Source organism: Acanthochromis polyacanthus, chromosome 12 (genome assembly GCF_021347895.1).
Source record: "Acanthochromis polyacanthus isolate Apoly-LR-REF ecotype Palm Island chromosome 12, KAUST_Apoly_ChrSc, whole genome shotgun sequence".
In the NCBI taxonomy this organism is placed as follows: Eukaryota; Metazoa; Chordata; class Actinopteri; family Pomacentridae; genus Acanthochromis; species Acanthochromis polyacanthus.
Genome location: NC_067124.1, coordinates 32,681,182 through 32,703,841, shown reverse-complemented (window position 1 = coordinate 32,703,841; position 22,660 = coordinate 32,681,182). Strand labels below are relative to the sequence as shown.

The following is a 22,660-nucleotide window of genomic DNA, read 5'->3' as shown; positions in this document are numbered from 1 at the left end:
TGACTGGTTCCACCAAACTATCCAGCATTCATATTCTCCCATTTCTTGTTTGTCTCTGCTATCATCTTCTCTCTCCCCTTCACCCTCACCCCAACTGGTTGAGGCAGATGGCTGAACTCCTTGAGCCTGGTTCTGCTGGTGGTCTAATCATGTTAAAATAAAGTTTATCCCTCTATTGCTTCCATTATAGTTGCTCAAGGGAAATGTTTGGATTTGGTAGGTATTGCTTATATATTTTGTAGGGTTTTGACTTTAGTTTTGATGTTAGTCATTAGAGATGCATTAGAGCATATGCTAAAGTAGGCTCCTGAGTCCCAGCCAAAATATGTAAATTACAAGGTTAAGGCTGCATAATTATTAATTTTGTTGGATGGTAACAACAAAATAAATAAATAATTTATTTAATCTGGTAAATTTGTGTTTTGTATAATATTGTAGGATCTTATCCATAATATTTAACTTTGTCGAGTAAATTTGTAACAGCAGTCTTATTTCTCTACTGGAAAACACTTCAGCTCCATAACTTTTGTTTAAATGTGCTGAATAAATAGCAGTGACCTCACTTGACATTAGAGGTGAGTTGAGTATTAAAATATTTTTAAACAGATATAAATTTAAACTGGGCGACAGGGAAGGAAGATGACTCTTTATTTTGGGCACATGAGCATTCATCGGTATATTTTTAAAACCTTATACGTCATTGTTTAAAACGCTCTAAAAAAACTTTCTGAAAAGACATCCCGGTGCAGTAGATGGCGCTGTGCGGCGCAGGTTAGCGTATGTTTACCATGAAAACACCAGAAAAAGACGAAGAAGAAGGAGTTGGGCGATTCAGAAGAAGGAGGAAGTGATTATATTGTTTGTGTTATATTTGTTCCGCTAGTCCAGCATTTATCACTGAAGATATAAGGTAAATTCTCACATTCATGTATGGTGTTTACATTTCTTGTTAACATTTTAAAACGGCTTCATTTAGGATCTGGACACCGCTTTTGGTTGCAGCTGCGGATGTTTGTAGCTTTCGGACCAGCCGTATGTTGCATCGCTAAGCTAATGAAATGCTAACGTTAGCCTGAGGTTAATTTCGAATCTGCTGACAAACCTCATTAACTTTTATTGTTTTATTATCTGAAATGTTTTACACTGTTGTCATCACACCATTCTCCAGTCACATAGGCGATCGTGTCTTAAACGCAGACATAACCCGCACCACCTTTGTGAAAAAGTTTGATGTCTGTCGGTTTCTATTAAAACCTGGTTGTACACTGAAAACTATCTTGTTTACCTATTTTCAACAGGATCCAGACAAATTAACAATGAATCTGGAACGGCTGCCGAATGAGGAGAAACTCAGCTTATGCCGGAAATATTACTTGGGTGAGAGTCCCTTTAAAATATTGTTTATAATGGTGCATACATAGATACAAACATTTTTAATTTTCAGTCCTACCTCCTCCTATTTCATTTATAAATTCATGAATGCATGCAAGTAGATGTGTAGCATGTGCAGTTTTACGTTTGTATTGTAGTAATTGAGCTGATGTAGTCCTGTAGGGGATTTGTCTAAATTTTATGATTGTGGTTCTGTCATCTATTATGTTTCCCCCCCTTTTTTTTTTCCAGGTGGCTTTGCTTTTCTCCCATTCTTATGGTTGGTGAACATTGTGTGGTTCTTCCGAGAGGCCTTTGTAAAGCCAGATTACACTGAACAGCTTCAGATAAAGACATGTGAGTGCCAGAAGTGCTAGATTTTATACATCATCAGTGCACCTTCTTTGTAAAAGTATTTAGAAATGACGTGTTTATTATATGTCTGGTAGTTCCCCCAATAACTATGCTGTGGACTTAACAGTTGAAGGATTTAGTTCATTTACTCATCAATATCTCATACAAAGGTTAAATGGACTTGCTCTTATATAGCAGATCAGATCTTATATATCAGAGTTTTTACAACAATTGCTCCCATTCACACACACTAATGTGCAGGTTGCTAATCAACCTGCAACATCAGTCAGTATACATTCATACACCAGTCGAACAGTCACTGGTAGGCAATTCGGGGTTCAGAATCTTGCCCAAGGAAACTTCGGCATGCAGCACATGACGAGGCGAGAGCGGGAATCGAACCGCCGACCCACTCTACCACCTGAGCCACAGCCTCCCCATCTGCCATCTCAGATCAAATATTCTGTGTTCTGTTATAAAAGTTGAGGAAATTGTAAAGTCCTATGCATAGTTACTACATTCTGTGAGTATACGATGCATGGTCGCGTTTCCTTTCCTTTTTTGGTAAGGAAAGTAGAGATTCAATTCCTTCTTAGTAGGCTGGGGAATTGTTTTTTCACAGAATATTTGTGCATCAATATACTTGATATCTAAGAACACAGATTTGTTTTCAAAACTCGGAGCTTTTGTGTTAGGAATTCACTGATAACAATTTGACTCAACAGGATGCATATGAGTGTTGTTTTGAATTCTCTGGCATAAAATGTAGGATTGCTGATTAGTAGGTCTGATATTTCTTGATTATCAGTATTGTTGTTTTTTTTTGTGAGCTGTTCCCCAATAAAATAAATGGATTTAGAATGTGCTCCAAACCATGCCCTGCCCACAGCACTACATGTTGGGTTACATTCCTAACTAATAGCCTGTCAGCACTAAAGGATAATAGTTGAAATGTTGTCTTTTAATTAAACAAACACACACGCATATAATTCTTTTTAAAAAAAAGTATCTCATTAAAGTTTTATCATCAGTTCTAAGCATTGGTTAATGTCCTTCTTGGCTACTAACAATTGGAGCAAGTATCATCCTTGAAAAAACCATATTCGTGTATATATATATATATATATATATATAATATATAATTTGGGTCTGTTTTGTTCTTCCGTATCCCTAAACTTATACGTCGTACAAAATTTCTATCACATATTTGAAGCTGGCTCTCTTGAACATACATTTATCCTCAAGCTTTGTTTAGATACAAAATTACGCTAATGAATATCCGTGCACTATTCACTCTTGGTTTAGAACATATACAGCATATTGTGCTTTGTACAACACCACCCAAAGGTGTATTTGCAATTTGATGAGCAGTATTTTCATAGACTGTTTTGGGCAAAGAGCATAACACAATCCGCCTGTGTGTGTTTGATCTCTTTGGAATTCCAACTAAATGTCTTATGTTTTTTTTCCCTTCCATGTCTAGATGTGAAGCGATCAGCACTGGGTCTCCTTTTATGGATTGTGGTTCTGACAACGTGGATCACCATATTCCAACATTACAGAGCGGAGTGGGGGGAGGTGGGAGATTACCTCTCCTTCACGATTCCACTGGGCACTCCTTAAGACATTTTTCGATGGCAGATCTTCTCAAAGCAACTCATGATCCACTGTAATGGACCAAAGAATTTTCTCTCTTCAGCGATAGTGAAAAATTCTGGTTTGTCTGGGTTCTGCAACTAAATTCAGCGGCTGGAAAACAGCAGTAACAGCTATAGGACACAGAAATTCCATTGTGTGCTTGCCAGTGTATTTAAGAAAGTTCTTTGGTTTTAGAATAGGCTGATTAATCTTTGTATAACGGGCAACGTTGATTGTCATGAACAGTTTAGAATGGTGAAGCTGGATGTACATTCAGCTTTGTTCAAGACACTGAACGATAGATTCATCGAGCTGTTTTTCTTGATTTAATGTCCACTGTTGAGGTTGATGTTTGTATGGGATTGTTCAACCCACACCTTTTTTAACTGTGTGTGAATGAGGAATAAAAACTATCCACCATGCTTCCACGTTATCACATCTTTAATCCATGCGCTTTATTTTCGGTGAGTTGAATCGATGCGTGCAGTTTTTGTCGTGGTGACTGATCGGCGAGCCATTTTCCACGTCTATGCTCCTCATTGTTACGTACAGCATGTCGCCTTAAGTCCGGACAGCCACTGGCGCCTGTTGTGAAACCCAATACCTTAATCCGTCCAAATGTCCCCACTTCCCTGTCGTCCGTTCATGAGTCATAGCATAATCGGCGCCAATTTTAGTCACAGTCAGAGCTTAAGTGACAGGTTGTGCGTTGCTAACAGGGAGAACATGTGCCGGCCACACATAACTGCTGACTTCACCAGAGCAAGCCAAGAACAAGGAGTATCGGGACGAAGAGTACTCTTCATAATGCAGTACAGTGACATAGGCAATTCATTACTAATCCTTTCACACACTATATTATTTAGTGTGTGAGTGAGGTGGTGGAAATTCCCACTGAACGGTCTACAAATTTGAGGCATTTCCATTTCTAAAATAGTAATTTCTACTTTACATTTATTTAACAGGAAGTCAGTAGTTTCTTTATTTTACTTGTTATGGACTGTTTTTACGATGGGGTATTTCAGCTTTAATTAAACAATTGATCTGTGAAAGTGAGTGATGAGAGGGCAGTGGCTTATTCACATGCTCTGGCATGTGTTTGGTTCGTCCCTGCTGTCACTGTCTGTCTGGAATCAGCTCACCAGGGTCAACAACATCGTCTTTTGAACTTATTTTTGGACAGACCTTCCTTGACAACAGACCTTAAGCACAGAGCTCCCTAACAGCTCTGATAATTACACATGAATAGTCTTGTTAGTGGCACCGGCCCAATAAAAAAACAAAAAAAAACCGCAGGCTGTAACATAATTGCTAATAAACTCGTTAATTGACAATAAGCCCGCAACAGCTGCACCGCTCCCCAAAAACAATAGGCCTATACACTCCTATATGGACGTGCCTGAGGACCCAAGGGTATGCAGTCCAGAACATAACAGAAGCAAGGTGCCCCGGTATGACTTCCCAGCTCATTATGCAACACCAGTATAAAACACAGCAGAGCAGCACCCAGAGGGAGAGATCAGCCAGACAGAGAGGCGCACCACATCCTCCTAACTGCTCACTCAGGGGAACCAGTGGTTAAACGGGGGCTGTCCTTTCACTCGCACGCACCACGTCGGTCAGAGAATTCAAGAAGAGGTGAGTGGTGTGTGAGCTGTAGCCTCACTTGCTGTAACCTCAACTGCTCTCTATTCAACTCCTCTTCTTTCAATTTCATTAGAAATGGACTTCATCCTGCCACCCTCGATGTCAGCTTCTGCTATCCAGTGGGAGAAGCTTTTACCACCTCTGATTCCTCGGCTGAGTGGAACTTATGGGAAATATAACTGGTCCCCGACATTACTGATTCCAGAGACTGATAATGGGAGCTCTGCAGAGGTATGTCATTTGATGTACTGAGTATTGCATAGATGTAAATAGAAAGAAAAAAAATTGCTTTTTGGCTCAAGAAAACTGCACGTAAGCTGCTAAAAAGTTGCATTTTAGAATGATAACTTGTTTAATAAGCTGACAATCTCGTGTATATCCTTAAAAAGTTAAAATTGAACTTGATTTTGGTTGCTTTTTGAACTTTCAAGTGCATCCACAGTCTCCTTCAGTAGACACAGACCCAGAGATGCAGTTGAACGTCCTCTAAAAGATAAAAACTATACTCATACTACCGTTTCACGCTCAGATATTATAAAGGATATCTATTAAGTGCATGGAGCCAAATAGGGCCTTATTTGGCTGTTTGCTGTGCTACTGGTATTTTAAATCTCTATTATGACGTATAAAATATTGTTTTGCTGTTAGGTAAACTGTGATGACAGCGGATTTACAGTTCAAGTTGATGTGAAGTACTTCAGCCCAAAGGATCTAATGGTCAAAGTGATCGGAGACTTTGTAGAAGTGGAAGGAAAGCATGAAGAAAAAAAGGTGGGGAGGATTGCCACTGCATTTTTGTCATTCTTTTATACAACGTTTGTGATTTGTGCCATCATCTAAGCCTACTGTTATCTCTCTGCTCTTAGAAGAGCGGCCCTGGCTTCACAACAAGGCAGTTTAACCGCCGCTACCGGATCCCAAAGGGGGTGGACACCATGGCTTTGGAGTCTGCGGTCTCTCCGGACGGCATCCTTATCATATCTGCGCCAATGCTGCCGACTGAGAACGCCAGATCCCTAACTTAAATTGCTTTAATCCTAAAAAAAAACACAACACTAAGATCCTCTTCCATCTTCTCCATATATGACAATAAATAAACAAAAGCCTGTACGAACACACAGACGAAAACAGCAATAACTTCAGGCCCCTCCCCTCACAGAAACACTCAGCGAGTGCCAAAACGCACATTTGTTCTGTTCCTGGCACTGCTCTGATATTCCCTGCTCTGTGGTTTGTATATACTGCTCTGCTGTTACTCTTCAATCTTACATAATGTTTCAAGAAACCACTTTGTAAATATTATCTGTTCACATTCAAACTGCTGCTCTTTTTTTGGCTTGTTTTGTGCAGCTTTTGTAAATGCACTGCACTGTGATTGTGATTGTGATTATTGATGCACCCAGACATATATCCAATGTGGAAATATACAAATAAACTTTATTTCTTTACAAAATAACAATAAAAAAAAACGTGACTACATCAAGCGACTCTTTCCAATGTTCAAGTAACTTGTTGCTCCTCCAGGAATTCATTCAAAATCGAGTCCACTTCACTAAAAACGAAAATACAGCTGATTACTGGCCTGAAAATGAACTTGCTATGCTTAGATACTTCTTATAACAATATGGCCTACATTTCATTAGATTTTAAGTAAACTACGATCATTCTAGAAATATAATTTGACATAAATTGTGCATGCTGGCAGTTTGTAGCAAATTATTATTCAATAATTGCAAGGAATATTTACCTGATCTGCTCCTTTACCCATTTTCTCTGTTTGCGCAGGACTTGTAACAAAGGGTCATCTTCAAATTCTTTTCCATCAGAATCTGAAAAAAAATCTATGTAATTTATCTGGAAATACGTGGACAAGAAGTAGACATAATACAGCAATTGGCAGTAATAAAAATTCACATTGATTACCTACTCGTTTACTTACAAGCTGCATTTAAAAAAGAAAGTTCTCGGGGGTATCTAAAATTTTAAGAATGTGGGGAATGGCATCCACTCATAGCTCAGCAGATAATCTCCCCAATTAACTACAGGGCAAAGGCTGGTGCTCTTTGCTGCCTCAAGCTCACCTTCAGCTTCTTGCAGCAGCTGTGAAATGACTTCCATGGAGTTCTGTGCATTACACGGAGGAACTGGGGATTGTGAAGGTGCAGAGGTGGTAACAGGAGGCGAATCGGATGAAACAGGGATTCTTTGGGCAGGAGATGAATCCTCCACAGGGAACAAAACCTCTGAAACTACCTGCCAAAGCCAAGGAGAACACCACATGTGGTTAATGCAGATTGTATTAATCAAAATGACAGCATTCCTTGCAATTAGATAACAATGTGTGGCATCCAAAAAAATGTGCAGAGTGAAAGTATTTACATCCGTCACTTTTGACATTTTGTGCTAATATGGTTAGAAAGAAACAGCTGTTTTCACACAATATTTCACATACAGCCCATCTCGTAAGACCAGTTCTGGATTTTTTTGGATTCACCTCAAAAGAACAAGCATAAATATCAAATACAAGACCCACAATCCTTCATAAACTGCTGTTTTTTACAAGCAACACTCAAATATCCTTCACTTCATCACATACTCTGCTGGCAGGTTACCAAACTCTGACAGCACAGCAAAACAATATGACCAAATATGCACACAGCCTCTCTGGCTTCCAAAAGGGCTTGCATGAGTTGAACTACATAGGCAAGATGAGATGCAAGAAAGGGAAAAAAATGCAGCTCGCCCCTTTGCTGACCTGTCCTAAGGCAGTGCGGATCGGAGAAGGTGGAGGTTCACGGTCACGAGTGCAGCCTTCACTGGGAAACTCCTGGCTTCCCTCCTGCCTATGCTGCTCTTTCCGTGATGTGACCTTTTTGGGAAGTCTTTGATGTGAAGAACTGCTGTTTTTAAAGTGATACCACACAAGATGTTCACTATTCACAGTATACATGCAAAACAATGAATACCATGTGTGTATATTTAGATTTTTTTTTACAATGGTCATGTTTTAATGTGTCACCTTGCTGATTTCTTTTGCTGTCTGATGGACTCTGAGGTCTTCTTCTCCGCTTTCTTTTTCTTATTCCTCTCAGATAGTTTTTGGTGACTAAGCCTCTCTTCCTCTATAGCTCCAGATGAAGCAGGGAGTGAAGTTGACACATGTTCACCAGGAGGCACATTGCTAAAAATATTTGTATAGTTTTCAGAAACTTGGGTCTTTTTATTGGCGACTTTGGTCTGAGGCTCATCTGACCTTTGTGGAATACTCTGTTTCGCTCTGACATGAGATGTCTGGCTGGGACAGGGCAAGACATCACAGAGGAAATGCATGTGGGCAGGAACATGGGCAACAGTATGCGGTTGAGAGGCTGAACAGCCAGAGGCAACAAAGGCAGGGAAGGGAAGATGGTCTGGATCTGGAGGACGTGGTCTGTTGGTCTCTTCGGTTTCTGGCTCAGGAGCAGCGACATGTGCATGAGTGTCTCTTTGTAGGGATTGAGGAGGTGGAGTATTCTGTTGTAGAAGGAGAAAATAATGCCACTCTGTTCATTGGAAATACATATTCAACAAAAAATATAAGGAAAATATCATACAGTTTGACTCCAACCTTGTAGGCCTGCCCGCTGGCAGAAGGATGGCTTAAACCGGGAGCCTGCCAGCTAAATGTGGAACCATGAAGAGGAGACGGTTGCAGGAACTGGGGCCGCTCTCTGGCTTGCTCCATCTTTCTCCTTAAGCGCCACTGGAACAAGATGTCATCTTCTGGACGTGTTGGTGGCCTCAGAGGAGGGATGAAAGATTTTTGGGATGATACAGTATGAACTGGGTGTGAGCTGGCCTTCACTGTAAACACATTACCTAAAAACACAGCAGAAAGCAACACATTATGAAGAAGAATAATCTAAAAAATGACTCCACTCCACACTCTTGTCTTACCAGTGGTAGATGCTATTAAACTGGGAATCAAAGGCTGTTGCACTGGCTCATCCACGCTGACTGGAGAAGAGAAATCGGAGCATCCCAGGCCCTCTGAGCTGACCGGCACAGATCCATCGCCCAGGGGACATTCACTGTTAGAAAGACATGTTAATTACCACCTAAAGGATGCATTCATTTATCATGAATGTTACTTGCAGGTTTATATACCCTCTCAGCAAAAGTCTGCTGGCCTTTTCTTGAAGTTGCAGTATCTCTGTGTCATCAAATTCACTCTGGGAAGTGTCAGACAAAATCTGAGGAACAGTGAAAACAGGCAGAACACGACCCAGTAAGTACAACTCTGTGTAAATAAATAAAACTAGAAAATAACTAAAGTGCATTTGAATAAATCACAGCATCTGGCCTCATAATGCCAACATGCACGCTCAGTTTTGTTCATAAGTTCATGAGGGTGGTATATTTGACAACTACAAGCTGAACAATATATCAAATGAGGTTGCACAAATGGTGGCTTCCCAGGCATTTAATAAACACAGACGTTTCCAAATGCAGTGGTGTGGTGTTGAAATGCAAACATTTATATGCACACTTAGTCGGAATGAAGTGTTTCTGCTGCAGGCAACGGCCCAAATTCAATGCTCCCCCCTCTTAGTTCTGCCATGTGGCTCTGCCCACGCATTTTGCTGCTGCATAGGGTGGGGTGTCCTGTTTCTTTGAGGGGTGTCTGTCATCAAGCCCTCCAAATGGCCATTTGGAAAATGGAGAGGTAGGGCTGGGTGTTAGGGCCAAAGAGGGGAACTGGGATTCATCCAATCTGGCTCCAGAGCATTTAGACAAACCTGGCATAAACCAGGGAACAGTGCAAAGCCAGTAATCCAAACAGCACACACAAAGAATCAAAAGCAAGATGTAATAATGGCTGGTGCTTTTTAAAGCCATAAATGTACACAATATGAGACGTTTTCTGCTAATAATGCATTAATTCATTTCTGCTTAATAAGGAAAGACAACAGAAGGACAGGCTATATTTGTTATACACTCACACTAAGGGATCCTCTGCATGGAGAAAAGGATCTGTCACGCCGACGCTGTCCAGCTGGACTGAAAATGGCAGGATCGTGGTCATCTTTCAGAGGCAGTACAGTGTCCGTTCAGAGGAAGGAATTGCACAGACAGATGGTCACAGAAACTTTACTAGAAATCAGGAGCTTGTAACAGTTAATGGCGCATACATTAGGATACAGCAACAAATGAAAATATACCTTTGTCTGTTGTTTTAATCGGTGTTGAACTGGGAGGTGAAGATGAGGGTGACATCCACCAAAAACTCTCCAGCTCCTCTCCAGTGGCACAAGCCATCTGCTGGCGATCCTCTCGACTCTGCGGCTGACCGTGGCGAAAACGCTCGATGTATCTGGAAAAGCAAAATTCAATGCCGGTTGCGACAAATCATTTACACAGTTAGAAAAAATGAATCACAGTTATCACAGCATTGCAAAACAAAGTTATAGCTACATTTAAACAAAAAACACTGAATATTAGACGTACTTTGCCAACACTGAATCCTGCTGAACTCCCTGTGATGAGGAAACTGTGGATTTCCCTGGTCTGGCAGACTGTTTGGGTGTCTCCATGACAGGTGAGGTGGTAGTGGTGCCAGGGGACAATTCACAATCAGAGGAGGGCCAACACTCTTCAAAAACAGGTTGTCCATCAGTGGTGGAGAAACGGCGGTCAGATTTCCTACACTGCTGTGGACTGGATTTCTGGCTTAAACGTACAGGACTCAGAGTCTGTAAAAAGAACAAGAAGTAGTGATTAGACATGTTTGCAATGATTTGGGAGGTCTAATCTGTCATGTTTTGAAACAAATATGACTGTTAAACATACTATTTTCTTCTCTTTCTTTGACAGGGCCTGGTTGCGGGATGGGTGGTAGTGTGTCCTCCTCACAGTGGATGCTGGTGGGAAGGGATTCTGCCTTGTAAACACAGGACCACTGAAAAAAGAACACACATCTAACTATTGTTTAAGGTAGTATAAAGGTGTAGCCTGATAGCTGGCAGAACTATCCACATGCTGTTTCCATCAGTGGGATTGAAAGGTCTGGATGGAGGTAAATTTAGGTGCCTCTGCTATATCTTACCTGGATTTCATAGCAGCTTTGCAAAATTACATCGGTGAACACAGGACAGAGAGGTTGTTTTAGTGTGGCTCTGATTTATACCTGATCCTTACTGACCTCCAGCTATAGATGGACTGGCATGTTTATCTGACTGGGTTACTTAGATACAATAAAATACCACTTTATCCACTGTCCCTGCTTGGTACATCCATAGAACAAAGTTACCCTGGACTTAAACGCTAGCACGACACTAACTGCCTTTAAGGTAGCTAATTACGCTACTACGGCAGGTAATTTAAAGATATGTCCTCCCTAAAAGCTTACCTTTGCCTCAGAAAACATAATTAGTTGGCTTTTTTATTTTACAAAACTACCTAACGCTGCCGATGAAACCAGAAGAGAGCGTCACTGTTTACGGGGTTCGTTATTTACTAAACGACACACAGCCAATAGGCACCGAGGTACAAATGATTGACATGACATTTGTCCAATCATGTAGGAGACCCTGTTTGCACACTGTCCATTCACGTTACAGGAAACCGGCAGCGCGCGGAAGAGGAAAGTCTGTAAAGGCTATACGTTTGTCAAAAATAAGCTAAGTTAGCAACGGTAGTTTGGCTAGTACGCACCACCGTACGATTTAGTATTTAAACGACTAGTCTGCAGAATATTGCAAGTAAATTTATGGAAATAAGTAGGATTATCTGTTATTCAGCTATAAATGTAGATAAAGTTGAATTTGTTAACTAGCTTTAACTAGTGGCTACGGCTAATGCACAAAGTGGCTAGCTGGTTGTAACTGTAACCGCAGCTAGCTAGCTAGCTAGTGACCGTTGTTGTTAGCAGGTGATTAACCAGAAGTCGGCGTAAAGGTACCAGCAGTGAAGCTGTGATTTTAAAATTGCGTGCATCTCTTAATTGCTGTGGGGAATATATACAAGGGTGGACATAATGCACCACGTCAAGATCAAGACAGAAAGGCCAGGTAAGAGCACCTATGAGTGTTTCACTGAAACATCCCGTTGTGATTTTACATTTGTCACACTCCCTGAAGTTAATGTGATTCAAAAATAAAGCTGGGTGGTATAGCTGAAAACCCTGTTATGATAAAATGTTGAATTGATGTCGATAATTGTTGATCAATTTTACTGACATATTTCTGGGAAAGATCAACAGAAAAAAGGTTGAAATTTAATTGAACTATTTACGCCTATTTATCAAGGTACACAGCCAATACTTTTAATGTCACCTTGCATGTGAGAAACACACACTACCGTTCAAAAGTTTCACCCAGACAAATTCATCTTTCCCATGAAAACTCACACTTTTACTTTTTTTTTAACTCACACATCTGCTAACAGAATTGCACAAGGGTTTTCTAATCATCAATCAGCGTTTCAACACCATTAGCTAACACAATGTAGCATTAGAACACAGGAGTGATGGTTGCTGGAAATGTTCCTCTGTACCCCTATGGAAATATTCCATTAAAAATCAGCCATGTCCAGCTAGAATAGTCATTTAATACATGAGCAATGTCTAGACTGTATTTCTGATTAATTTAACATTATCTTCATTGAAAAAAACTGCTTTTCTGTCAAAACTAAGTACATTTCTAAGTGGCCCGTAACTTTTGAATGGTAGTGTATATGAATAAGTATTTCACACAAACATAAAAATGCATTCAATATGATTGTGGGTTTTGTCTTTTGTTCTTTTTTCAATAACATACTTATAAACAACTGTTATTATCACTTCTACAGATTCAGAGGGGACTGGTGCACGCAGCAGATTGGATGCTGTGTTAAAAGGGCTGGTCGAGAAAACTGAAAATGAAAGGTTAGTAACATTGTTGGTACATGCATAATTATCTGTTAATGGTGGTTACTCTCTGAATATCTAAAGTAACTTTTTGGACCTTCCACAGAGAGCAGAATGAGGGTGATCCAGGGAAGATATCAGCTGACTCTTTAAGCAAGTAAGGACCAGTGATTTAGTTTTCAAATGTTTTTTTTTAATTCTGCAGAATGAATGGTGCTATGAAGTCATTTAATGTCTGTGATGCCTTTTCAATGTAAAACAAAATATGAATGTTACGTATTTTAATAAGATTGCCTATTACACTTGCTCTCTGTAGGGATTTGTCTCCATCATCTGCTGGAAAAAGGTAAGTGTCTTTCACTCTGACCTGACAACAACTTACACACGTTTTTGTCTTTCTTGTGGAACTGAAGAGACCTTTTACTGTGGGTCTGTCCTGTCAGTATTTTAAAAATTTTACATTAAGGAGTTGGCCACAGTAATAAATTATTGCAAGCATATAAGAAGTGGTAATTTTCGTGAAATATTTGGCTTCAGTTTCACATCCTTCATTTGATTTTTTTTTTTTTTTTTTCCCCCCAGACCTTCAGCTCGATTTCCACAGCATCGGAGGAAGAAGCGAAAAGAGATGGATGAGGGCATACCAGAGAGCAATCAGCATAAACAAAGTAAACTTGATCAAAAATTATGAGGAAATATTTCAGCAAGAACTTATGTTTCAGATTTTTTCCTTGTTGCGCTTCAGTTACTGTGGCCACTTTACCTTTTCCTTCACTGCTAAATTGTTTAATTTTAATCCTCTTGCTATTTTCTGCCTTTCTGCCTCTATTAGATGCTTATATTATTAAGTTATTTGATCGCAGTGTTGATCTGGCTCAGTTCAACACCAGCACCCCACTGTATCCTATCTGCCGTGCCTGGATGAGAAACAATCCTTCTGTTCGAGAGCCAGCTACTTCCCCAAGTTCTCCACACAGCATGGCAGAGGAAGAGGTCAGGCCTCTAATATATGTCTTCAATACAAAAATACCTTATGTACAGCTTTAAGGTTGTACTTCACTGATATTCTGACTTTTAAGTGTGTGTTTTTCTTTTGGAGTCACACAGTTTGACTTGGTTCAGATATTATTCTTGCTTAAAAAAAATGCGTTTAACTCATTGGCTGCCAGCTGTTGTCAGAGCAAAGAGCCCCCTACTGCCAGAGTTTTTAAGAATTTTGACAGATTTTTCAAGATCTACAGAATATCAAGTTTTAAGACTACATAAACATTGAAACTATCGAAAGAAAGGGTAGATTCTCTTCTTTCATCAGGAAAAAAAAGTTTTTCTAGCATTTTCGGTTCTGAAGTTATCGGCAGCAGAACATAGGGTCGTTTCAGCAAAAACACCTGTTTTTGACCAAAAAACAGAGATAACGAGCTTTTTGTGCAGAGAGGCACATCAATCACTTTGATGCCAATATTTTTTGGTTTAGTGACATCCCACACAACTGAACAGTTGTTTACTTATATGAAACAACAAAAACAACTCGGAAAAAGCATTTTGAGGTCAACTTTTTAACCTTTTGTTAGCTAAATCATTTATTTACAAACAAACAAGTCAACATTTTGGTTCAGAACAATACATCTTACAAAATATAAACAATCTATTTTTAGATGTGTGTGTGTATGTGTGCTCGCTCTAAACTCATCTGACTCGACTTCGTCAGATGAGCTGAAGAGAGCGGTGGTGGCGAAACCGAAACCTAGCGCGACTTTGATCGCCAGCGGCACTTTTTGCTGTCGCCCCACCATGGTCACTGTCTTTGTCATTCTTTTGGCCCACCGCAACACTCTCACGTTCCAAAACTCCAGGATTTTCACCGACAAGCTCCGACAGACTATCCTGCAGCCCCCCCAGTCAAAAAACATGATTGACGTCTATAGACGTCATTGGCAGCGAACGTTCGGATTTCAATTGACGTCTATAGACGTCAATGGCAGTGAATGAGTTAATAAATAGGAAGAGAAACTAGTTTTTGACTACAGTTAGCCGACTCATGCCCTTTGCCCACTGAGTGGCAACTGTAACATACACACGTGGACAAAATTGTTGGTACCCCTCAGTTAAAGAAGGAAAAACCCACAATTCTCACTGAAATCACTTGAAACTCACAAAAGTAACAATAAATAAAAATTTATTGAAAATTAAATAATCAAAATCAGCCATCACTTTTGAATTGTTGATTAACATAATTATTTAAAAAAACAAACTAATGAAATAGGGCTGGACAAAAATGATGGTACCCATAACTTAATATTTTGTTGCACAACCTTTTGAGGCAATCACTGCAATTAAACGATTTCTGTATTTGTCAATGAGCGTTCTGCAGCTGTCAACAGGTATTTTGGCCCACTCCTCATGAGCAAACAGCTCCAGTTGTCTCAGGTTTGATGGGTGTCTTCTCCAAATGGCATGTTTCAGCTCCTTCCACATATGTTCAATGGGATTCAGATCTGGGCTCATAGAAGGCCACTTTAGAATAGTCCAACGCTTTTCTCTCAGCCATTCTTGGGTGTTTTTGGCTGTGTGTTTTGGATGGTTGTCCTGTTGGAAGACCCATGACCTGCGACTGAGACCAAGCTTTCTGACACTAGGCAGCACATTTCTCTCCAGAATGCCTTGATAGTCTTCAGATTTCATCGTACCTTGCACACTTTCAAGACACCCTGTGCCAGATGCAGCAAAGCAGCCCCAAAACATTACTGAGCCTCCTCCATGTTTCACCGTAGGGACAGTGTTCTTTTCTTCGTATGCTTGGTTTTTGAGTCTATGAACATAGAGCTGATGTGCCTTACCAAAAAGCTCCAGTTTGGTCTCATCTGTCCAAAGGACATTCTCCCAGAAGCTTTGTGGCTTGTCAACATGCATTTTTGCAAATTCCAGTCTGGCTTTTTTATGAGTTTTTTTCAGCAGTGGTGTCCTCCTTGGTCGTCTCCCATGAAGTCCACTTTGGCTCAAACAACGACGAATGGTGCGATCTGACACTGATGTACCTTGGCCTTGGAGTTCACCTTTAATTTCTTTGGAGGTTGCTCTGGGCTCTTTGGATACAATTCCAACGATCCGTCTCTTCAATTTGTCATCAATTTTCCTCTTGCGGCCACGTCCAGGGAGGTTGGCTACTGTCCCGTGGGTCTTGAACTTCTGAATAATATGAGCCACTGTTGTCACAGGAACTTCAAGCTGTTTAGAGATGGTCTTATAGCCTTTACCTTTAAGATGTTTGTCTATAATTTTTTTTCGGAAGTCCTGGGACAATTCTCTCCTTCGCTTTCTGTTGTCCATGTTCAGTGTGGTACACACCTTTTCACCAAACAGCAGGGTGACTACTTGTCTCCCTTTAAATAGGCAGACTGACTGATTATGAGTTTGGAAACACCTGTGATGTCAATTAAATGACACACCTGAGTTAATCATGTCACTCTGGTCAAATAGTTTTCAATCTTTTATAGAGGTACCATCATTTTTGTCCAGGCCTGTTTCATTAGTTTGTTTTTTTAAATAATTATGTTAATCAACAATTCAAAAGTAATGGCTGTTTTTGATTATTTAATTTTCAATAAATTTTTATTTATTGTTACTTTTGTGAGTTTCAAGTGATTTCAGTGAGAATTGTGGGTTTTTCCTTCTTTAACTGAGGGGTACCAACAATTTTGTCCACGTGTGTAACTGACAGTTAAGTTCGTTTTCATGAGTCAGTGTCTCCATCCCTGCAACAACAATGAAACTATTTCCGTCGTGACTAAACACCATTCTGCAAAATTAGTGTTTTTTTGAGTTCTGATTTTGTCGTTTTCTCTGAAGTGATCGTTCAAAGCTTTGACCTTAGAACGTTCGGGTAATAAGACATAAATTCTGTGTGAAACTGTCTTTGAAATACTGTAATTAACTTTAAAGAAATTATTCACAATAGTATTTCCAAGAAAGTACTGGTAATTGTTTAGTGTAGAAGATCAGCATTTGTTCAGCTGCATTTGTTTTTCTAAATTTCCTTCTTTTGCCAGGTTACAGACATGATCAACGGTAAAGGTCAGAACGTGTACCGACTTCCTCCCCCCACCTCCTGTCCAGTTAACACTATTGGTGAACCCATCAATCTCAGGATCCCACAGAATGAAAGACCCAGTGTTACTAAGGTAAGATTATTTTTTATTGATTAGCTTTGTAATATCATTCATCTATTAATACATCCAGTGGATCAGTTAATAAGTCAGCTAATGAATTACAACTAACTCTCTTTCCCCAGTTAACAGATGTTGCTGTACCAGGGTCTCTCATATGTGACCACATGGAACGCTGGAAAAAGATACGGCAAAAGTATGTTTTTCAGGAAAAGCAGTTCGAGACACACTGTAATTAGTTTTTATGTTGAAAACATTTATTCACAAAAATCATTATGTACAGTATGCATTTTCATGAGCACAAACAGTCAGATGTCCATCTCCAAGCAGGTTGTGCTGAACTGTAAAAACTATAACCTTTACTAATTCTCACGTTTTATATACAGTATAGACTTGTCATTTTATTGTATTCCATCTCGGTAGTGACTGAAAAATTGAACTTCCTGGTAAATAGGAAACTGTTAATTAAATTTCCCAACATGTGATACAAACACAAGATGCATGGTATAATTTGGCCCTTGTGGAAAATCTAATTTGAGTCATTCTTCAGAGTTTGACCCATATTTATGTTTTTTTTGTTTGTTTGTTTTCAGATGGAAGGAGTGTTCCAACAAGAATCAGTTAAGATACAGTGAAAGTATCAAGATCCTTAAGGAAATGAAGGAGCTTTATGATCGCTAACTCACCACCTCGTAGCTCTCCAGCACAAAAAGGACTCTATGCATAAACATTGGCTTTGCAGTCAGTGTTTGAATCCACCTGCCTTCAGTCAGACTCATAGGAAATCATTAACACAGCCTTGAGCCTTATAAAGACCATATGTTCTTTGCATTGCAGAAAAAAAGTTTGCTACACTTTCTGGTGTGTGTGTCCTCTGCTGATATGTTGGGGTTTTCCCATTCCTAAAGATTCAGTGTACAGATGTTTGTTTGTTTTTTTCCCAGATACACTGTGACTTGTGCATCCTCGACATGAACAAAAATTAAAGTGAATTTTTGATGTCTTCCACTTTCAGCTCCATAATGTTGATACTTTTCTCACAATACAATACCCAGAAGTAACGTATATAAGATAATTTTACACGTAGCGTGATGTTCACTATGAGTCATTCTTTTGACATGAACAGTGACAGCTTGTTTTGCTTTTAGTAAGAGACTATGCCCCATTAACTGGAAGTAGATCTCTGATTACATTTCAGGTAATAAAGTAAAGTCATTTCATTAACATATCTCTGTTGTAATTCTGCTTACTTGATAGCAGTTACAGTCATAAGTGTAGTCAGTCACTGCCACGATAATTTGATTTCTCCATATTACAACACATTTATCTTGAATTAAATCAATGCCTGTGGGGTAAGAGCCCGATAGTTTGAATGTACATTTACATCAAACAAACTGCAGGAACTATAGACCTTTTCAGTATGTAATTGTACAGTTTTGAAGAATCTACTGTATAGTTATGCAGACATAAGTCTACAATAATCCTAGGAGGGTAGATTTTGATGATAGTGACTTGAATTCCACATTTGACCGTAAAAGAACCACCTTGGTGCTGGAGCCCAGTAATCATGAAACCATCTGACTTTAGCAGCACCTTAAACTTTATCATCGGGAGTTCTGTTAAGAACAGAGACCCTGTGTGATACAAATGTTTAGCAGTTTATGAATACGAAGTTGCACAGTTGCAATTTTATCCTGATTTGTAATTAATAATACGTTTGGCTTTGAATTCATAATTGAGGAAAGTCTCTTCACTGATGAAAGCATACGGAGCACATTTGTTCAGTAAGATAATGGGAGTCAACTGAGCTGCAGGGAAAGACGCATTCTGAATCTTAAGTGAAAGTCCTGCATGATTAATTCGATAAAAGTATGTTCGTATTAGCTGCAACTTGTAGTTTAAAGAAAAAGTACTGGTTTGGTCCCTCTGATTATGGTCTATAATGTAGTAAAGCATCAGTATGTCAGCAGCATGTTACTGTTGTAGCTGCTGGAGGTTTGAACTACTTTATATCCAGTTTTATATGCAGAGAGCAAATAAATCTGAGGGGTTTTGTTACGTTTTTTCTCTAATCGTTGATTTTTGCTGAGATAATGGATCATTTCAACACCTTTTTAATGTGAGAAGTGTAGACGAAAAATAAGCGAGTTGGTAATTCAACACACTGCTAGTCAAAAGTTTGGACACACCTCATTAAGTGTTTTTTATTTAATTATTTTATACATTGTAGATAAATACTGAAGACATCGGAACTCCAAAAGAATACATATGGAATTCTGTTGTAAACAAAAAAAAATGTTCATCTTCAGTATTAGTCTACAATGTTGAAAATATTACAAATAAATAAAAAGCACTGAATAGGAAGATGTGTCCAGATGTTTGACTGGCAGTGTGAATATGTAAGCCTGACTACAAACGACCTTTGATAAGAAGCCAAACAGGTTTGAATCCACTGGTTTAACTGTGAACTGTGTGGGTTTTAAGGCTTGTTACAGTACCCACTTTGTAAAACCATCATCTTCGAAGTATGTACAGCTGTCAGATAAATGTGATAGTATAGAAAATGTGAAAGTTTTCAGACACCCCATACATTTGTGAAATCTTGCATTATGAATCTCTCTTTGGTGCACCTTTAAAGTGCAGTTTATTTTAGTACAATCACAGCTATAATACTAAACAAATCCTAAAAAAGTGCCATTAAAAACTTAAAATTGGTTCCATAAAGATAAGAAATTTTAAGTGTTGGGTCATTTGGTAGAATTTAGTTTTGTTCGGTTTTCTCGTAAACAATTAAAAAGTATCATTTGTATTTGTGTCTGTGTAATGCAGCCATGCCTTTTAAAACACAAAAAAGATTTTTCCACTAATGTTTCATGATAAGAATCGAAATTGTGTAAAATTTTAAGGATGTCCAAACACTTTTTCCACCAATGTACAATATGCCCTTGTTGAATGTAGTGAAGAAAATACTCAATCTACAAAAACATTATATCTGTTTTTAACTGCAATACTTTAGTAAGTATACTTACTTTCCACCACGCCACCTGACAGAAGGTCTGATTATTTTAGGATAAGCTAGTCTACAAAAAATTCTTATGTGTGGTTATGTAGTTATTATGTTATAAGTAAGTGTGTTTAACGATCAGGATAATAGCCAAATTGATTTTTCATTTCGTGATTTTGAACAGATGCCGTCGGTTTAAGGTCTTATTTCAAGTATCTGACAAGTTGAGTTAGCAGTTTACATTACATGTTGCAAAAGGAGGAAGTCACGCACATGAAACTGTGATCTCCTGTATGATAAAACTCGTGGTGAGTTGTGTTTGTGAAGCAGAAAAACAACATCGTTATGGCAGCGATACATGTTTATTCACAGTTAAGAATGGTACAAATTTCCTGTACACTTCAGGCTGTTGTGACAGTTCAATTGATGCCACTATGGAAAAGCCATCAGGATTAAATATGGTTAAATATCCTGGCACACCAAAATCTTACAAACGTGCATATAAAAGGGCACTTTAAGCAATGAAGTATAAAACATTTTCCTTTAAATTTACACATTAATTGTTTCATCAAGCACTTCACCTTTGCAACTTAAAGCTGCAGCACACTCTCACACAGGCGTTTTCAGATATTCAGGCTAAGTAGATATGTAGCTGCTGTGTGTGATATCAACCAATGTATACCAGTAAAAATAGATGAAAGTCATAGAGGAGCTTGACGACCCGCTCTTATCAGCCACAAGTGAAAACCTGCTGGTAGGTAGGTGTTTTTCCATTTACATTAACATCATAATACCACATGTTACAAGTTTTTGTTTTGAAAAAGTGTGCATTTCTTATTATTTGCATTTTGCCTTTTGTGTGTTGAGCTGTTTATTCAGTGCTCAGAGTGTCCAGTTTGCATTCTGTGAAGGTCAAGGAGGCATCTGTGCCTTTCCTCTCTGTTGGCGCAGTTGAGTCTGATTTCCGCGAAATCCGGGAAAAGTGTGAAGACAAGGAACGAGAGGACATAAAGGACAAGTGGTCCTCCGCCAGGGCGCTCTCCAGGACTAAACATATGGACTGCTTGAGCTTCTTCAGGAACTCATCGCACATGAAAACATAGAGGATGGGGTTCAGGCAGCTGTTCAGGAAGGCCAGACACCCAGCCAGAGGAGCTCCAATCCTTACTACGTTCCACAGCTCTTCGTTGCTACTCTTTAATTCTATAAAACTTATAACATGGAAAGGCAACCAGCAGATGAAGAATGCGAGAATGACGGCGTAAATGATTCGTCGAGATTTTGGTTTCCTGTTCCTCTGCAGGCGGTTCGCACGAACAGCTATGGCCACATAAGAGGTGAGTATCACCAGGAACGGGATGACGAAGCCAACAACGCAGCGGAAAGTGTAGATAATCCACTTCTGTTCATATGTCATGGTTGAAGGATAAACGCACATGGTTGATCCGTTATTCTGCCAAATGGAGCGAAAACTGGCATTAGGGGTGCTGCAGATCATAGCAGCCACCCAGATAATAACACAGGTGAGCTGAGCTTTGAAGACGGTGCGCCTGTTGTGTGCCCACACCACCACCCAGATGGACAAGCAACGGTCCAGACTTATGGCTGTCAGGAGAAAGACGCTGGCGAACATGTTGACCAAACTCACAAAGTTGTTCAGCTTGCACATGAAAGTACCAAAATCCCATTGGTTCCCCCGAGAGTGAGAGACGATCGTGAAAACCAGGAAGACCGTGAAGAGGAAGTCAGCCAGGGCCAAGTTGAGAAACCAAACTGAGTTGACTGTTCTCTTCATCCTAAAGCCTGTCACGTAGATGACCAGACCGTTGCCCAGAGTCCCCATAATGAAAATCAAGCAATACAAGACCAGGGAGAGTGTGTTAATGTATTTCGCTGCCACTTCCACTCCAGATGTTTGGCTTTCAGAGGAGGTTGTGTTGTCTAAAAAAACAAAAAAGAAACTATTTTAATGCAGATATCAGATATATTCTGCAATACACACTGAGAAAACACAAATCTTGATTACTCTTGTAGCCAGATTGCATAAATTAGAGCTTTATACTGTAGTTCTATAGTTTTTATTGCTGTTAACACACGGTTTTCTATACTGGCACATGTTCTGTACAATGCTGGCTCCCACTGCATTGGATGCAATAGTTACAGAATACTCTGCAGTTAATTGCAAGTTGATATTTGCCTTTATTTTAATGAATTTCTATTTTGATCAGACAAAAATTAAAACCAAACCATTTGTTTTACAGCAGTTTAATCTGAAATTATGGTGAAATTTAAAAAGTAGTAAAGTATCTTACCAGTCTCCATCTTCCTTGTAGCTGCAAGGGTCTGTCTTTATTCTCAGCTGATCTCTATCTGTGCCTGTACTACTTCTCTATCTCTGACTACTCCTCCCTCTCAGCTAGTGTAGACACCAATGAGACAGTACTGCCTTGCACAGAGAGTAGACAAAATAACAGGAACGCCTTAGAATATTACGGACCGCAAGAATTGAATTTTTCATCTGGTAAATGCTTCAATGCAGCTTTTTTTTGTGCAAGTTTTCAGTTTCACGTGATAAGCAAAAACAGGACACCAGCACTG

General features: G+C 39.4%; 5 protein-coding genes across 7 annotated transcripts; 3 read left to right on the top strand and 2 right to left on the bottom strand.

The window, feature by feature from the left end:
* The first annotated feature begins 771 nt into the window (after nucleotides 1-771).
* On the top strand, nucleotides 772-3,785 carry psenen (presenilin enhancer, gamma-secretase subunit). Its single transcript, XM_022202232.2, has 4 exons — nucleotides 772-910; nucleotides 1,299-1,377; nucleotides 1,624-1,728; nucleotides 3,209-3,785. Exons 2-4 carry the CDS (start codon nucleotides 1,317-1,319, stop codon nucleotides 3,346-3,348), a joined length of 306 nt encoding a protein of 101 aa, XP_022057924.1. The 5' UTR covers nucleotides 772-910; nucleotides 1,299-1,316; the 3' UTR covers nucleotides 3,349-3,785.
* Nucleotides 3,786-4,848: 1,063 nt separating this feature from the next.
* On the top strand, nucleotides 4,849-6,493 carry hspb6 (heat shock protein, alpha-crystallin-related, b6). Its single transcript, XM_022202231.2, has 4 exons — nucleotides 4,849-5,001; nucleotides 5,084-5,241; nucleotides 5,659-5,781; nucleotides 5,877-6,493. The coding sequence occupies exons 2-4, from the start codon at nucleotides 5,086-5,088 to the stop codon at nucleotides 6,033-6,035; spliced, it is 438 nt and encodes a 145-aa protein (XP_022057923.1). The 5' UTR covers nucleotides 4,849-5,001; nucleotides 5,084-5,085; the 3' UTR covers nucleotides 6,036-6,493.
* proser3 (proline and serine rich 3) lies at nucleotides 6,423-11,488 on the bottom strand. 3 transcript variants are annotated; one of them, XM_051957430.1, is made up of 13 exons: nucleotides 11,399-11,488; nucleotides 10,840-10,948; nucleotides 10,498-10,742; nucleotides 10,212-10,363; nucleotides 9,993-10,075; nucleotides 9,157-9,242; nucleotides 8,947-9,080; nucleotides 8,618-8,868; nucleotides 8,030-8,523; nucleotides 7,766-7,910; nucleotides 7,092-7,263; nucleotides 6,758-6,839; nucleotides 6,423-6,562 (listed from the first exon to the last, which is right to left on the bottom strand). In XM_051957430.1, the coding sequence occupies exons 3-13, from the start codon at nucleotides 10,581-10,583 to the stop codon at nucleotides 6,511-6,513; spliced, it is 1,737 nt and encodes a 578-aa protein (XP_051813390.1). In that variant the 5' UTR covers nucleotides 10,584-10,742; nucleotides 10,840-10,948; nucleotides 11,399-11,488; the 3' UTR covers nucleotides 6,423-6,510. The 3 variants fall into 3 exon arrangements, with proteins under 3 accessions (XP_051813390.1, XP_022057917.2, XP_022057918.2); XM_022202225.2 differs by having other exon boundaries at nucleotides 11,096-11,479; XM_022202226.2 differs by having other exon boundaries at nucleotides 7,766-7,907; nucleotides 11,096-11,479.
* Nucleotides 11,489-11,613: 125 nt separating this feature from the next.
* lin37 (lin-37 DREAM MuvB core complex component) lies at nucleotides 11,614-18,066 on the top strand. Its single transcript, XM_022202230.2, has 9 exons — nucleotides 11,614-12,059; nucleotides 12,838-12,913; nucleotides 13,002-13,052; nucleotides 13,212-13,241; nucleotides 13,478-13,563; nucleotides 13,728-13,888; nucleotides 16,942-17,073; nucleotides 17,184-17,254; nucleotides 17,652-18,066. Exons 1-9 carry the CDS (start codon nucleotides 12,026-12,028, stop codon nucleotides 17,737-17,739), a joined length of 729 nt encoding a protein of 242 aa, XP_022057922.1. The 5' UTR covers nucleotides 11,614-12,025; the 3' UTR covers nucleotides 17,740-18,066.
* Nucleotides 18,067-20,411: 2,345 nt separating this feature from the next.
* Nucleotides 20,412-22,515, bottom strand: LOC110956616 (chemerin-like receptor 1). The gene is made up of 2 exons (XM_022202229.2): nucleotides 22,375-22,515; nucleotides 20,412-22,003 (listed from the first exon to the last, which is right to left on the bottom strand). The coding sequence occupies exons 1-2, from the start codon at nucleotides 22,382-22,384 to the stop codon at nucleotides 20,934-20,936; spliced, it is 1,080 nt and encodes a 359-aa protein (XP_022057921.2). The 5' UTR covers nucleotides 22,385-22,515; the 3' UTR covers nucleotides 20,412-20,933.
* Nucleotides 22,516-22,660: the final 145 nt, after the last annotated feature.

Excerpts from the sequence above, each read along its gene's own strand:
- psenen (XM_022202232.2), top strand. The coding sequence starts at position 1,317 with ATGAATCTGGAACGGCTGCCGAATGAGGAGAAACTCAGCTTATGCCGG. Across the intron at positions 1,378-1,623 it reads ATGCCGGAAATATTACTTGG|GTGGCTTTGCTTTTCTCCCA; the intron begins GTGAGAGTCCCT and ends TTTTTTTTCCAG. Across the intron at positions 1,729-3,208 it reads ACAGCTTCAGATAAAGACAT|ATGTGAAGCGATCAGCACTG; the intron begins GTGAGTGCCAGA and ends TTCCATGTCTAG.
- hspb6 (XM_022202231.2), top strand. The coding sequence starts at position 5,086 with ATGGACTTCATCCTGCCACCCTCGATGTCAGCTTCTGCTATCCAGTGG. Across the intron at positions 5,242-5,658 it reads ATAATGGGAGCTCTGCAGAG|GTAAACTGTGATGACAGCGG; the intron begins GTATGTCATTTG and ends TTTTGCTGTTAG. Across the intron at positions 5,782-5,876 it reads GAAAGCATGAAGAAAAAAAG|AAGAGCGGCCCTGGCTTCAC; the intron begins GTGGGGAGGATT and ends CTCTGCTCTTAG.
- proser3 (XM_022202225.2), bottom strand. Across the intron at positions 10,743-10,839 it reads CAAAGAAAGAGAAGAAAATA|ACTCTGAGTCCTGTACGTTT; the intron begins GTATGTTTAACA and ends TTCTTTTTACAG. Across the intron at positions 10,076-10,211 it reads GATTAAAACAACAGACAAAG|ATGACCACGATCCTGCCATT; the intron begins GTATATTTTCAT and ends TGCCTCTGAAAG.
- lin37 (XM_022202230.2), top strand. The coding sequence starts at position 12,026 with ATGCACCACGTCAAGATCAAGACAGAAAGGCCAG. Across the intron at positions 12,914-13,001 it reads GAGAAAACTGAAAATGAAAG|AGAGCAGAATGAGGGTGATC; the intron begins GTTAGTAACATT and ends GACCTTCCACAG. Across the intron at positions 17,074-17,183 it reads AAAGACCCAGTGTTACTAAG|TTAACAGATGTTGCTGTACC; the intron begins GTAAGATTATTT and ends CTCTTTCCCCAG.